General features: G+C 39.0%; 1 protein-coding gene and 1 pseudogene across 1 annotated transcript; both read right to left on the reverse strand.

The window, feature by feature from the left end:
• Nucleotides 1-8,460: 8,460 nt before the first annotated feature.
• On the reverse strand, nt 8,461-9,659 carry LOC121764705. The gene is made up of 2 exons (XM_042160720.1): nt 9,534-9,659; nt 8,461-9,094 (listed from the first exon to the last, which is right to left on the reverse strand). Exons 1-2 carry the CDS (start codon nt 9,565-9,567, stop codon nt 8,658-8,660), a joined length of 471 nt encoding a protein of 156 aa, XP_042016654.1. The 5' UTR covers nt 9,568-9,659; the 3' UTR covers nt 8,461-8,657.
• A 2,000-nt stretch (nt 9,660-11,659) lies between these two features.
• Nucleotides 11,660-15,233, reverse strand: LOC121763432 (annotated as a pseudogene).
• Nucleotides 15,234-15,983: the final 750 nt, after the last annotated feature.

Raw genomic sequence — 15,983 nt, forward strand, 5'->3', positions numbered from 1 at the left:
TTACAGAAACTAAACTGCGCATTATACTCTACATATCAGAATTCAACAAAGTATAGCATCTCCTTTCACGCAGCGCTCCCTCTCTCTTGGAAAATTCTCCGTCACCGTCAGCCATTGTTTGGGTCTGCTCTCCCTCCTTCGTCGGCGTTCCGTCGCTGAACTGCTGCACGGCTGCTGTCCTTCGCGCATCTACTACCCATGTTCCCAACCTCGCTTTCTCTGCCCTCCGATCTGTACTCCGTCGTCACCGTCGGCGAGCTCGAAAGCTCAGCTCTCCGCCTATCTTCTTCTCTCAGCGCCGCTGCGATTCGGCGCAGCCGCGACTCTCCATCATCGCTGTTGATCAGCCACCGCTGCCACCACTAGGGTCGCCATTGAACGGATGTTGCTGTTTTCCTCCCGCCATGGCTGTGCGCGATCCAGCACAGAGCCGACGTCGCATCAACCTCTGTTCCCCGTCGCTGCCTCTCATAAAGCACAGATGTAATGGAGAAATTCACGTCAATGGCGTTTGGCAAGGAATAATAACCGTGAAGATTGAGTTGGAGTAAATTTAGGAAGTTGCCATAACCAACCAAATTATTGATTACCAATTAAGCCCTTTTCGTTTTTTTTAATCATTAAATTAAATGATTAAACACACTAATTTAGGCCATTGGATACAGGAAATCAACGGCTAAGATCAAGAAGGAAATAGGAGGAAATATGAGAAAAGGAAATGAATACATCCCTATATATATATATATATATATATATATATATATATATATATATATATATATATATATAGTCCCATTATTTACAAATCCACTCTTAAAGACCGAACCACCGAACCATACCAAATTAGGGTTTTTAGATCTAGTTTTTTTGGATGAGAGACACAAATTTATCAATTATTTTCGCCTACATCACGAGCCTATTTTAATTCATCCGAAGGTAAATAAGTCACACTAACATGTTACGAAGATTTAACTTCATTCTAGTAGGTTTTTTCTTCATTCCAGTTGGTTTTTACTTCATTCCAGTACGTAAATGCGGTTTCGTCGTCACGTGCCGTTCTTTCTCTCTACAATATCTATCACCACCGCCACAACGCTGATATGGTGTAATAAACACATAGAATGATGTAATAAGTTATTGGAATGAAGTATGTGTAGAAGCATTTGAAGTCCTACTGGAATGAAGTAAAAACCTTATCCAATGAAGTAATAACGTTTCTGAATGAAGTAATAAACGCACTTGAATAAAGTGCATTTTTTAATGTAAATAAAGTAAAAACTCAGGTCAATGAATTCAAATAAAACATATGTTGAATCATTTCAAAACCTACTGGGAGAAAGTAAAAATATGTTGTAGTTTCAAGGTATTACGAACGGAATGAAGTAATAAACCTATACAATGAAGTAAAATGGGCTTGTAATGAAGACCGAAAAATTTACACAGCAACACATCTCATCAAAAAAACTAGATCTAATGGCCCAGATTTGGTCTCTAGTTCGGTCTTTAAAATTGGTTCGACATTGATCACAACTCTATATATATATATATATAAAAGTGCTTAAAAAGATGGGTATATTTCATTGTTTTCTTTCAAATTTTATACTTTTTCGTATATCTTCCTCGTATTTTCATTTTTCAACTTTTTATTTCGACTAAATATTGTGTACAGTATATTTTTATTTCCAATGTTGATTTTGTTAGTGTGTAAATGTATATATACTTCATCCGTCTCATTTTAGGAGTCACATTTGAGTTCGCACGAGTTTTAAGAAAATTTAGTAAAAAAAGATTAGTGGAATGTGGGGGCATATAGTACTCCCTCCGTTCCATGTTAATAGAGTCATTTTTCTATTTTGGGAAGTTCCAAATTAATTGAGTCATTTCTATTTTTGATAAAAAGTAATTCTCACTTTGACTTTATTTTCTCTCTCCATCTCTCTTACTTTATTCTCTCTTACTTTTTCCACCATCCATTTAACACATTATTCTTAAACTCTGTGCCGAAAAGAAATGCATCTATTAACAAGGAACAGAGAGAGTACCATTTATGAAATATTCCAACCGAGACTCCTAAAATCCCACCGAAAAATGGTAAACTGAGAAGGAGAGAGTAGTATATAAGAAATACTTATAAATATTTAAGATAATAAATAGTAAGGTAATTTTAATCAATTGTTTTTAGCCTTATTAGTATGCTGTGCTAATTCAAAACCCAAACGTTTAGATTAGGCTTGTAAATTTTTTAACCCGATAAAATTGTAATCCGATCAATCCGCATCCGATTGGAGTTAGTCCGAAATCTACTGAGTTGATCCGATTACTATCTCTACTCAGTAATGTAACATGATATCTTAAATTAATAAATAATTATGTATTATTGTCAATCAAATTATTTTCAGTTATGTTAATTTTTGAATACATGCGAGAATCATAAATTTATTTAGGAACGTCAATGGAGCCAATTTACTTGGACTTTGGCTAATCCGTTCTAGTAGTAATTGGGTATTCAAGTACGAGCTATTTGGGTTATAATTTTGGCTAATTTGTCCCGAGTGTTCTTAGCAAGATAAGTATCGGAAACTACGTTAGTCAACTTGAGATGGAGTGTTAAACAAGGAAGAAAATTGCATCAAATATCACAAAAGATACATAAGAATATTTTACATTGTAGTGAGATTATTCTTCCCATTGTAAAAGGTATGCCATCATCTATATAAGGGTGAACAATATCGTGTATCAATTATTCAATATCTGTACAATCAATCAGGATTCTAGCCATCGTTTATTCGTTTACAATGCGCGCAATCTTTTTCTTTATCAAAGTCTTGATCCATGTTTAACAAACTTATGATTAGTTTTGCTATAATAATAACATACGTATGAATTATAGCTTTTAGAAAAAACAATCTAGCTAATAATATTAATTAGGCTAGAGCAAGTTTTTTATTAGGCAATTTGATGGTTTAGACACACATAAGTGAAAGATTAGAAATATCAGTTAACACACGTTTAATCGATTGATGTATTTTTTGTATAAACGATCAAATATCCAATTTCTTCGATAAAAATTTCATTTCATCTTTTCTTCAAGCCTTAACTTATGGAAGTAATGACTCTGACAAGAAATATGATTTGGACTAAATATTATAACTATTTTATTGCAAATTACTATTACGTTTCCCTACCTCTTTCTATTCGCCTCAAAATGACAAAACACATTAATTTTAGAATTCTCTCTAAATATTATAAATCTGCACATAGTTTATTTCATGGAAATTACATTTATGGTTTCTACAATATTCGCTATTATAAGATGATCATTTGAAATCACACTAAAACACAAAAATTGAACTTGAAAAGAAAGAGAAAGAAAATAACAGCAATGAATAGCAGCAGAAGAATGTTTTATCTTGTAACAATATTTGTTGCACTTCCGGTCAGGGGCGGATCCAAGAATTCAATTTAGAAAGAGTAAAATTATATTTATAAAGAAATTTTTAGAGTCAGAAGGATGTCATTTATGAAGGAAATTGAAAATTTTGTAAAAATTGAAGAAGAAAATAGTAAAAAAATATTTTGAAGAGGGGATTTGCACCCTACCCTAGTCAAGTGGCTACGCCCCTGCTTGTAGTTGCATTGTTAAGTAAATGTCAAGCTGATTTGATTGACGATTTTTGCGCGAAATCAAACAATCCTACTTTATGTACCAATACTTTGAGATCTGATCCTCGATCCAAAGGGGCAGATGCTCGAGGCTTGGCTACAATTGCAGGCCACACAAGCCTCCATAATGGCAAATGTGGCAAATGGCAACAAAGAAATTATCAGCACGTGCATCGAGAATTTTAGTAGCGCTGTAGCAAGTGGCTGACACAGTAAGGAGTGGTGAGGGGAATTTTGCCAGCGGCACGGTTGTGGGCCCGGGCGGTACTATTCATGCCTGCTCTCTGGCAAGAGCACAACACCCACAACTGTGCTCTTCCGCAAGGATGAGCACAATTAATTTAATATTCAATTAAACATAAACATTTCCATAATACTAAACTTCATTAAAAAATCACAATAAATATGACAAAATACAAATAAATAAAAAAGACATAATTAAAATCCTAAAATTAAAAATTACATAATTAAAATACTAAAAATTAAAAATTACATAATTATTGGCTAATATTACCCGAGGAAGACTACTCATCCGGCGGCAACAACCCCAATTATTTTTGGAGACCCACTATCATGCCCTCGTGCGTTTGAAGTTGCGTGGGGGTCATAGTTGACCTATCGGCCATATTGAGTTGGGCCAAAAGGGCCCACAACAAGTTGTTCGGGGGTGGAGGTAGAACATAGGGTGCGGGTTCGGGGGCGGGGGCCGATGGAGTCGCGGAGCGCCGGCGCTCGACCGCCGTCTTCTTCCTTCCTTGCGGTCGGCGTTGGGAACCGCTTGGTCCGTCGTCGGGGCTACCCAAGTTAGCTCCGGCGAGTTGGCTAGCCACTTCTTCGGAGCCGGAGTCGGATAGGGATACCGACCTTGACCGTTTGGAGGAGCCGCTAGAGGAGGATGTTACGCCTCCCAGATACCTCGGGTGGAACCGCGTTTCCTGCCCAAACGTTGAGGGTACTTGAACGACCTACCGTTCATGGATTGGTATGTGCTCAGCGCCGCAGGAGTGATGATGTCGACCTCGCTCCGGCCGCTCTCGGCATTCTGCGACTCCTGGAGGAAATAGCCATTGAAACTTGCCAATTTCGTCGTTGGCTCGGCCGATGCAGTTGCGCACCATACTCTTGTTGCTGCTCGATCGTTCCCGGCGGCCGGTTTGCATTGTACCGGCGAGATACGCGCCACCAAAAGTGATCGCCCGATTGGTTCGTGCCAACCGCCGCATCTTCGGAGATTTCGAAGTAACGCCTTGAACAATTTATCCATCTCCGCCGGCGTGTACGGTGTGCGGACACCGCTGCCGCGAGTAGGGAGCTTGCGGAGGTTGGGAGGGGGGCGGTCGGCCTAGGCTCCGGTGTCCACCCGTATCGTCCTTCGGAGGCACCTGGTTGTCAATTGGGTATGGACGGTAGCCACCCGGAACGGCCGAATCTTGGGTTTGAGGAGGGGCCGAATATTCCGTTCCGGACTAGGAAACGGTTGTGAACCGAACCATCGAGGGGTTCCAACCGTGGGAGCCTGTAGGGTTATCGCCTTGGCCGGACATAGTGATGTTGTATGGTATGGAGATATGAAGATTGAAAATGGATATGAGAGATTGAAGATGAGAATGGAGATGAGAGAATGATGATGAGAATTGTGTAGTTTGATGTGAATTTTTGGGAAGTGAAATTGGGGGTATTTATAGATGAAGTGTGTATTTTTGGGGTAAAAAAAATTAAAAAAAATTAAAAAGTGGGAAAAAAAACGGTATAAACGGATATTAATTTTTTTTGGGAAATGAAATTTTTATTTTTTATTTTTATCGGTTTTTTTAATTAAAAACCGATTTAAAAAAAAAATTAAACCCAACGGCTATGCCGTTGATGAATGAGGGCGCGCCACGTCAGCTGCTCGCTGGCACGGCGCGAGCGCAACGGCGGCGGGACGGCCGGTGGCGAGCAGCGCCACCGTTGCGGATGCTCTTAAGCCTTTTCAAAAAGTTTTTTTTTTATGTTTTTCTTCTTCTAAAATTTTAAAAAATTTCAAAACTTATCAGTAGCCCTTCCTAAGATTCTACCACAGAAGAGTAAATTGCCAAATGTTCATGACAAGAAGGGGCTGAAAAAATTGGAAATTTGGAAATTGCAGAAGTAAAAATGGTCGCCGTATCTCTCGGGAAGAAGACGACCAAAAAATTGAGTAACAATATAATAATATTATTATTATTATTAAAAATAGTTGCAGGTACATAAATACTCCCCTATTAGCTTCTTTTAAAAACTAAAATAGTACTCTATTGAGTATTGCAAAATGCGACGTGACACTTTAAGTTAAATAGACACCGTATATTTTTTTAATTTATACTCCATGTAGTGATTTTTGTTAATGTGAATATTTTTATTTAGAAATTACTATGAGCTTTTAATTTATATAGTTTAATATATTGGAAATGTGCTTAAAAAACCATTTCTTCATTATTTTAACATAACAATTTTTTGACGGTTCACTTTAATTGTATATTTTTCTTTTCAATTCTATTATACAAAAAATGTTTTTAACAATTCTTTTTTATTATTTTATTTAAAAAATTCACATTAAAAAATTAGAATTTGTAGCTTAAATTTAAGCTCCATCATCACATTCTAGTTAACACATTATTAGTAACATCATTATTTCTGTTTTAATTTTCTCTACTCAATTCATATAGAAATATAAAATCTTATACCAAATAAAAAGTGTTTCACTTAAAGTCGGAAGGAGTATAAGATTAGTGATTTATTAATTTTTTTTGCCTATTTGATTTTTATCTTGTAGGTCCAGTGCAGCTATTATTTAAACAAAATACTTACTCTATTGGTGAAATAATATCATATTTGATACTCCGCAACTTTATAGCCTGATTCACTTTATTTTTGGATAAGTGAACCCGTCAATTTACTAAATTATTACATTCATATTTTATTATAAACTCTCTATATAAAAGTAAGACACATGCTCCACGTACCTTTTCTACTCATGGGCGAGACTTTATATCTGAATGAATGAAGTTTATTATGGAGCCCCTGCCAAAAAAAATTCCTACGTCCGCCACTGGCTGTAGCTAACCTCAAGGAGTGCGTGCGAGTCGATATTAAATAAACGTGACATTGGTACGCTACGCATCCTTAGGCTCGGCTGCTTCAACTGATATTGGTACTTGCAGTGATGAATTTAGAGCAAAAGAGCCAGCAAAGTTGAAAGGCTGATACCTTTGTTCAATTGCTTCTAATAATTGCTAATGCCTTGTAGAGGCAAAATATTTAAAATTAGTAACAATAATATTATTGATTCATGTTGTATGCAACGCAAAACAATGTTGTTATGATTTGAGTTTAAACCAATACTACTGCTATAGCATTTTGTTGATTTTTTAAAATTTATTTCTGAGTTCAAGACAAGATGAGACAAAATGATAAATATTGAGATATAATGACATATATCTATTCAGATTTATAAGCTAAGACTCGTTCGCTATGACTGTTTTGGGCTGGGCAGAATTAAAACAGACACAAAATTGATAAGGCCTGGCCCACTTGCATCAGATTATACACTGGTGTTCACCTTTTCAGACATGGGCTCTATTTGAAAGTAACATTAATTCTGAATTAGTTAATTGGCCGTCCATTCACACCGAATTTCCCATATTAACCCTAAGTGCATTCTGAATTTTCAAATCCCCGCGCATTATGAACAAAATGAGACAAAATGATAAGTATTGAGATATAATGAGATAGATGTATTCAGATTTATAAGCTAAATAGTGTTCAAAATCAAAACACTTGTATTTCATTGGATCTTGTGATCTAACAGTTAAATTAGTGTCACGTGTTGTGTCATCAAATAATGTAGATTATTAGTAAAAAAATGTACTCCATCCGTCCCTCTGTAGTTGAGTTATATTCCTTTTCGGATTGTCCCACTGTAGCTGAGTCGTTTCCTTTTTGGGCAAAAAACAACAACATTTCTTCTCTCTTACTTTATTCTCTCTTCATCTCTCTACTTTTTTTCTTTTCTACTTTATTATTCATTTACTTACCTCACTTAACACAACTTTTCTTAAATCCCGTGCCTAAAAGAAACGCATCTACTACAAAGGGACGGAGGGAGTAGCATTTTAGTATAATAACGTAGCTCGACTAATAATGTACTCCCTCCGTTCCATAGTAATAGAGTCGTTTTGCCATTTTGGTACGTTCCATAGTAATAGAGTCATTTCCCTTTTGAATAAAAGTCAACACATTTCTCCACACCAACTTTACTCTCTTTTACTTTATTCTCTATTAATTTCTCTACCTTTTTCATTTTCCAATTTATTCTCCCTTTACTTAATTCACCTAACACAATTTTCTTAATCTCCGTGCCGAAAAGAAACACCGCCATTAATATAGAACGGAGGGAGTAGCATATTAGTCTAATAATGTATAGATTATGACTGTGATTTGTTTGATTCTTAACACTAAAGAGGCAGTAGGACCATAATACACCCCTATAATGACAAACGTATAGATTTTTTTAATTATAAATGTAGCGAAATAACATCCCCTCCATTCCATACAAAATGACACGAGTTTTAATGTATAATAATTGATAAATTAGGAGATGGATTAAAACATGATCGGAATATTATTAATGAAGAATAAGACTCCCCTTATTAATGAGAAGAAAAATTACAAAAATAGAAGTGTTTAATTTTATAGGGAGGACACACCCAAAAAAAAAACAAAAAAAAAGTAGTCAAATTTTATGGCAGGGTGTAGAAATTTTTACTCATGTTAAAATATTAGTAACTGTAAATTTGTAATAAATCAATCCAAACTTCCACAAGTGATAATAACTGATCTTACAACCTTTCAGCCATATATTTGTGGCTCCAACAAATGGTTGGTTATTGATTTGTAGTTGGAAAATGATCTCTTACATAATAACATAAGCATCACAATTTCAACCAGAAAAGAGCTCCAAAACCAGCTGCATTTCATTCAACTTCAAATCCTTTCTGTTGCAGCTCAGAAAGAACCTCATTCCTCATCCTCATCCACAGCTTCATAGACTCTTGATCCAGCTTCTTGTCCTGCAAATCCTTCTGAAAATTGTACGAATCTTTATCCGTTTCGACGATCCCTTTTGGGCCGATGGTGGTCCCGATCATCCCTCCCTTGGCAACGAACTCCTCCATCGCCTCTGCATCGGCCGGGTAAGGGAACTCGCGGCGCTCGTACAGGTGGGCCAGCTCCTTTTCCTCCTTTGGCATCGGCTTCAGCGTCCACCACCCAAACGGCGACGTCTCGTTCAAAAACCACACCGCTCCGAACAGAGCATAAGTGCTTATCAGAGCTTTGCCTACTTGCTTCCAGAAATGATGGTCTTCCTTTCCTAGCCCGATTTTTTTCAGGTATTTCTCTGCTTGGGACGCTGCAAAAAAATGGGCAGAATCTTGGATTACCACTTTGTGAATGTTTCAAGAATCAATAGCTTATACATCACTAGAGAAAAAAGGGGTTAGTGATCATTTATGATCTCAATTTGGCGTTTTTAAAAGGTTAATGCTGTTTTGTGTCCCTGAATTTTTATGCCGGACATGACAAGCTTTGTATTCTAAAATTGAGGTCGTAAATAAAGAGAGAAATAAAATGTTAGTGTCAAGTTAAACTAGTATCCATTTTATTGAGAATCTGAGTGAGGAATTTCGTCGAACACGTGGAGGGCATATTGCAACATTTTGCCGAACACTTCAACCCTCAAGAAGAAATTTTATAACAAAGCTGATGAAACAACAAAAGGGTTACAGGAAAGATTCAAAATCAGAAGCTTAATTAGCCAAATAGGTGAGTGGTTCTGTGAGATCATCTACCTGCGTCGGGCTTTTGAAATCGTTTCAGAGGCATTTGATGACGATTTGAGGCGAAAAATTAGGTATCTGATAGAGCGAGCGATACTGAATTCTTATCAACTCCACGAAAACAAAATTTTGTAAAATCCAGATCAATCCATTAAGTTTATTTAAAAATGCGCCCACATTCTTCATCCTTAAGAGCATCTCCAATAACCGGCGTCACCACCGCGACGCCGATTTTTCGCCGACGCCGGTTTGACGCCGAACCATTGGAACCGGCGTCGGCGAAATCGGCGTCAAAATCGGCGTCGCCATGCTGATTCCCGCGCTGACGCCGGTTCCGACGTCGATCCTCACGGGCGCCATTGTGCGTCCCGGATCGGCGCCAAACCGGCGTCGGATTTAAATTTTTTTTTTGTTTTTCGAAAACACTATATATACACGCGTTGAACCTCATTTTCATTCGCACCACTTGTTTTAACGAGTATTCTCTCTACCTTACTTTCTGTTCAAGATCAATTTAAGAAATGAGTAATGCCGGTGGTAGTGGTGGGGATGCGGATGAGTACGAGCGTATGATGAACGAAGAGCTTGATGCCTATACGAGCCGTGAGGTTGATCGATGGATGCAGAGTTATATGCAGCCGGCGACACCTCGCCCACGACCAGTTGTCCACCGTCGACAAGTGGTGCATCGTGATCATGAAGCTGCACATCAGCGCCTGTTCACAGATTACTTCGCAGAGGAGCCGCGTTTTGACGCCAACCATTTCAGGCGTCGTTTTAGGATGAGGCGGGACTTATTTATGCGTATTGTTAACGCATTGGAGCAGCGATATCTGTATTTCCGCTTCAGGCACGATGCGGCTGGCAGACCCGGCCACACCCCTATTCAAAAGTGCACTGCGGCAATCAGGCAGTTGGCCTACGGCACCGCGGCAGACATGTGAGACGAATACCTCCACATCGGTGAGACGACTGCCATCGAATGTATGAAGTATTTCTGCCAGGGCGTGATCGAAGTATTCGGTGATCAGTATCTCCGAAAGCCTACCCCCGAAGATTGCCGGAATCTGCTGCGGATGCACGGGGATCAGCACGGGTTCCCGGGAATCGAAGCATTTTTTTAATTATTGTACTTTTTTTTTTTAAATTAATGTACTTTTTAAATTTTAATATTATTATTCGAATTTTCCGTATTTGTCTCGTAAATTAAATTCCGTATGTTGATACGAGTGTAAATTAAATTATATAATTGTTATTAGTGATGTGGATAGGTAGTGTGAAGGCTATGTGAGGGCTATTTGATGTCCAGTTGATGTGGCAAGCTGATGTGGCAGGAGAATTGTAGTGCTGATGATGTGGCAGTGTGAAGGCTATTTGAGGGCTATTTGACGTCCTAACCTATTGGAGATGCTCTAAATAATAAATACTCATGCCGTACCAACTAAAACTTTTTTTTAGTTTGTCCCAATAAAAATGACACAATTCTATTTTTAATAATTTTTTTTTCCAATCAATACACTCAACTACATTTTTCTATCTCCAATTAAATATTCAACTTTTTTTTACGATTAACCACATTAACCAACCCTTAAAATTTTGTGCCGACAAAAAAATATGTCATCTTAGACGGAACGGAAAGAGTACTAAAATTATTTTGTTTTAGTTCATCCCTTAAAATTATGTATTTTCAAATTTAGAAAATATAAAATGCACATTTTAATGGCGGGTTCAATTTCACATTTTAGTGTAGTGTGGACAGGCCCAACAGCCCAAGGTTCCGAAACCGTTCCGGAAAATCTCAAACCGAAACTGAACCTTGAGCTTATTTCGCGGTTATAGTTTCGATTCGAAACCGCCGGTTTTGGTTTCGGTTCCGAACAACCAGTTTTTGGCGGTTTTTTGTTGTTCCAGTTCGATTTCACGGTTTTCCGGCAGTTTTTCGCGGTTCAGGTTCCGTAACCTGAACCGGCCCATGGTTCCAAAAGTGGCAATTTCAGTTCCAATTAAGCTCACGATTCCAATTAGGAATCGTAACCACCGGTTACGGTTTCGCGATTAACCGCACGAATCGTAAACCTTAGTGTGTGAAGCAAACAATCAGTCATCATGGTAAAAAAAGACAAGCTTATTAAGGACTTGACAGACAATAGTTACTGATAATGACCAACATCTTACATCAATTTGCAGATAATAGCTTATATGGCACAACAATGAATCCTTAGGCCTAACATACAAGAACCCGTTTTGGTGAGTGAAGTATTCAGCACGAAGATCCATCATCTGTGCTCACAAGCCATTAATGAAGCGTTCCAAGCGGCTTCTTGTACGTGTACCACTTGGCGACCAACATGAAGATGCCCAGATTGAGCACGCTCAGCCCAGCCGGGCACGCTCAGCCCAGCCAGGAGCCAGTAGAAGTAGTGGAGGTGGCCGTGGTTGAGGTTGTCCGGTATCCACCCTGGCTTCCCATGGCGCTGATTTTGGTTACTATAGTCACCAGCAGAGTGCTCAGATAGCTACCAAGAGCCACGGTTGTGAGCTGGAGGGCCGAGCACAAGCTTCTCATAGCATCGGGTGCTTGCTCGTAGAAGAACTCAAGCTGCCCTATGAAAAAGAACACCTCTGCACACCCTATGATGAAATACTGAGGAACCTGCCAGAAAATCGACATGTCTATTTTGTCCAGCTCGTAAAAGTTGTGCCTTCTGACATAGCTTAGCCTGATGACCTCGAGAATCCCAGCCGAGAGCATGGAGAAGATGGAGATGAGGAGGCCAATCCCCATTCTTTGGAGCTGAGTGATCCCATTCTTGTGCCCGGTGAGCTTTCTGGCAGCAGGAACGATGAGCCTGTCGTATATGGGGACCCAGAAAAGCACGCTGAGAGTGTCAAAGATGCTCAGAGACGCTTCCGGGATTTCAAATCCCCTATTCCCCATCTTTGTATACATTGTTAATCCTTGCAACACAAACAAAGTGCCCATTTGACCATATACCGAGGCAAAGATGATCCCGGTTGCCCATACTGGAAGAAGACGTATGATGGCCTTCAGCTCCTCCACTTGTGTCACCGTGCAGAGCCTCCATGGATCCACCAAGCCCTTTACTATGTCTGTTTCCGTCTGCACTGCAGCCTTGTCGAAGAATCTGCATTTCACCATATCAAAAAGACTCAGTTTCTAGATGATTTTAGTGGCTAGCAAGATTGATTAATCATCATTTTACCTAAAATCTTCGGTGTGCTCGAGCTTGCGGCTTCCCTTAATCGCAGAATCAGCATCACCAGTTTCATACAATGACTCCTCATTAGCAGGAACCTTAACATGATACTTCCTGAAAGATGCTACCAGAACTTGGCAGATGCGTGTAAGGGGGCTTCCCCCGGGTTTCTGATTCCGGTACAAACGAGTGCCTGAGAAGAAGAACACGACAGCTATTGCCATGGCCACTGTGGGGATGCCAAACCCCCAGTTCCAGCCGACATTCATTTGCACCCAAACTAGGACAGAAGCAGCAACCACGGCACCAATATTGATCGAGAAGTAGAACCAGTTGAAGAAGGAGCTTTTGTGCTTCTTCTCAACCTCGTCAGTGTCCTCAAATTGATCAGCTCCAAAGGAGGAGATGCATGGCATGATCCCACCTGTCCCGAGGGCTATCAAGTAGAGTGCAATGAAACATACTACAGATTGTGTGGTTGTTGCGTGGCAATCGTCTTTCCCATGGCAAGCTGGTCTCAGGCCTGGGATTGATGCTGATAGCGTCAACAATGTCATCCCCTGAATCAGATCAATTACTCGTCAATTTTCTTTCTCATGTTGTGAAAAAATTTCAAACAGAGATTTTAAATATAGCTAATAAACAGAACAGCACAGAGGAATCAGAACCCGTGTAGAGAGTGATCTGACTACTTTGAGGTTATGCTTTATACTAATAAAGAATAAATTCATTGAGATTATTGTACATTATATTTAAGGGGTAAAATAAATATGATAACGTTACATAATTACCATCTCATTATGTATGCAACTCAACTTAGAAACAAATCAAGATTGATTCTAACTTGAATTATGCATAACTGAACCATGAAAACTTACAATAACATATATGATGGAAAACAATGCAATTGTGTAATATCTTCCAAGATATGCATCGGCCAGAAAGGCTCCAATGAGTGGTGTTATGTAGCACGTCCCTCCCCAATTGGTGACATTGTTGGAAGCAGTGGTGCTGTGTTGGTTGAGGTGCTTCTTTAAATAGACCACCAGATTGGAGCTCATCCCATAGTATGCCAACCGCTCACAGCATTCGTGGCCTTTTGTCACAAATTCATGTAGAATCTGTCGGGGATCATTTGAAAACACACACAGACATAGATAATTCGTTCAATTTCATCTCACCACAGAATACATCAACAAACGTATAATAGGAGTCGCATAGCAATAGTAACCAGGGATAATTTGATCTCACACAGATTAGACACAGAAAATCATTTTCAAGGGTCATTTTCACACACATACACACACTATCATCATCAAGAAACATAACTTGTGGTCCGAAGATCACTTTCAAGGTTCATTTTCTCATATGAACCCAGGATAAACCATCTAGATAACTGAACATGTGGTGACAAATTCATCTTCAAGGTTCATTTCACACACACACATACAATCATCATCCATAAAAGCAAGCTTCTAGTCATAAAATCATTTTTGCAGGATCATTCCACACACACACCATTATCATCAAGAAAAGGAACATGTGGTAAGAAAATCATCTTCAAGATTCATTTCACTCGAAAAAGCTAAAAATACACATGCACATGCACATGCACATGCACAATCATCATCCCTAAAACGAGCTTTCTAGTCGTATTCCACACACACATACACACTATCACCATCAAGAAAATAAACATGTAAGAAAATCATCTTCAAGGTTGATTTCTCACGTGCAAGCTAACACACACTATCATCATGCATAAAAGTGAGCTTCTAGTCATAAAATCAATTTCAAGGATCATTCCACACACACACGCACACACAATTATCATCAAGAAACCGAACTTATCGTGAGAAAATCATCTTCGAGGTTGATAATTCACTTCACACCCACACTATTATCATCAAGAAACCGAACTTGACATGAGAAAATCATCTTCAATGTTGATAATTCACTTCAGACACACACACACAATCATCATCAAGAAATCCTACTGTCAGAGTTCAGCTATCACTTCCCGAACCCAAGCTCAAAAAACCAAACCATCCCGAAAAAAATTGATAGGATGTGGCAATATTCACCTAAAATATAAGGGCAAGCTTTCCATGTTCCCGTCTCACTCCTCTTTGCAGGATTACCGCGGAAATCAACCGTCCCATCTTTAGTGTACGAATCATCCTCCGCCATAGCAGCAGCTCCACTCTACGCAGTTCTCTCCCTCAGCAACCCTGAATCTCCAATTCACACCAATTAATTTCTTCTTCAATTTTTTACTATATAAATCAAAATAGACCAAAAAAGGACAAACGAATAGCTCCAAAATTAAATTTCTAAAAAAATAGTGTCGAATGCAGAATCTCAAATTGATCGAACAATGCGTAGACGGTAAATCACAGCAGCAGATGACAAAATCAAGCACAGCAAAAACAATATGAAGCCTGAGCCAAGTGAGAATCAGCCGAAACCTTAGCTAGTTGGAAGGCACGATGAAGTTACCTCGAATGATGAGAGGGAGAGAAGGACTTGTTTGATGAAATGAGCAAGAGCATCCACCGGGGTGCGGATGTCCCGGCCGACATTCCGACGGACTTCCCAAAAACAGCTTCTGCCTCGTCATAAGACCTCCTATTGCACTTGTTATTAATCGAGATTCGATTTGAAGAAACTAGAGACGAAGAAGATGATGAGCACAAAAGGAATTTTTATTCAAGGAATTGTAATTGGGGATTTTCGTAGCTTCTCTCTGCTAAAACATAACCAACGATGGGTATTAAAATCCCTAAAACAGATTCCAACACTTAGTTGAATCAATGGCTGAAAAATAAAAGATTCTAACTAATTTTTCATCCGACGGCTCCTGATCGATCACAAGATATGATCCAATTTCAGCTCCCTTCACTTGATTTAGTTTCCATCAGCTTTGAATAGCTGATCAATACAACTTCAGCAGCCAAATCTTACAATTCTCCACCTTGGCTGGTTAAGTTGTTTCAAAACTCCTGCACAATCCGACCAACTTCCTGCACAGTTCAAACTTCTCTTTCGACAGAGCTTTGGTGAGCATGTCAGCCGGATTTTTAGATGTATCAATCTTGAACACCCTGACCTTTCCCTTCTCTATTTCCTCTCTCACGAAGTGTAAGCGCACGTCGATGTGCTTACTTCTCTCGTGGAAGACTTGGTGTTTAGCTAGGCTAATAGCACCGTTGTTATCACATCCAATGGCTATCGACTCCTGTAT

The sequence above is a fragment of the Salvia splendens genome, chromosome 14 (assembly GCF_004379255.2).
Source record: "Salvia splendens isolate huo1 chromosome 14, SspV2, whole genome shotgun sequence".
In the NCBI taxonomy this organism is placed as follows: domain Eukaryota; kingdom Viridiplantae; phylum Streptophyta; class Magnoliopsida; order Lamiales; family Lamiaceae; genus Salvia; species Salvia splendens.

Coding starts and splice junctions, on each gene's coding strand:
- LOC121764705 (XM_042160720.1), bottom strand. CDS start 9,567: ATGCCTCTGAAACGATTTCAAAAGCCCGACGCAG. Junction 9,095..9,533: donor ATTTCAAAAGCCCGACGCAG/GTAGATGATCTC, acceptor ATTTTTTTGCAG/CGTCCCAAGCAGAGAAATAC.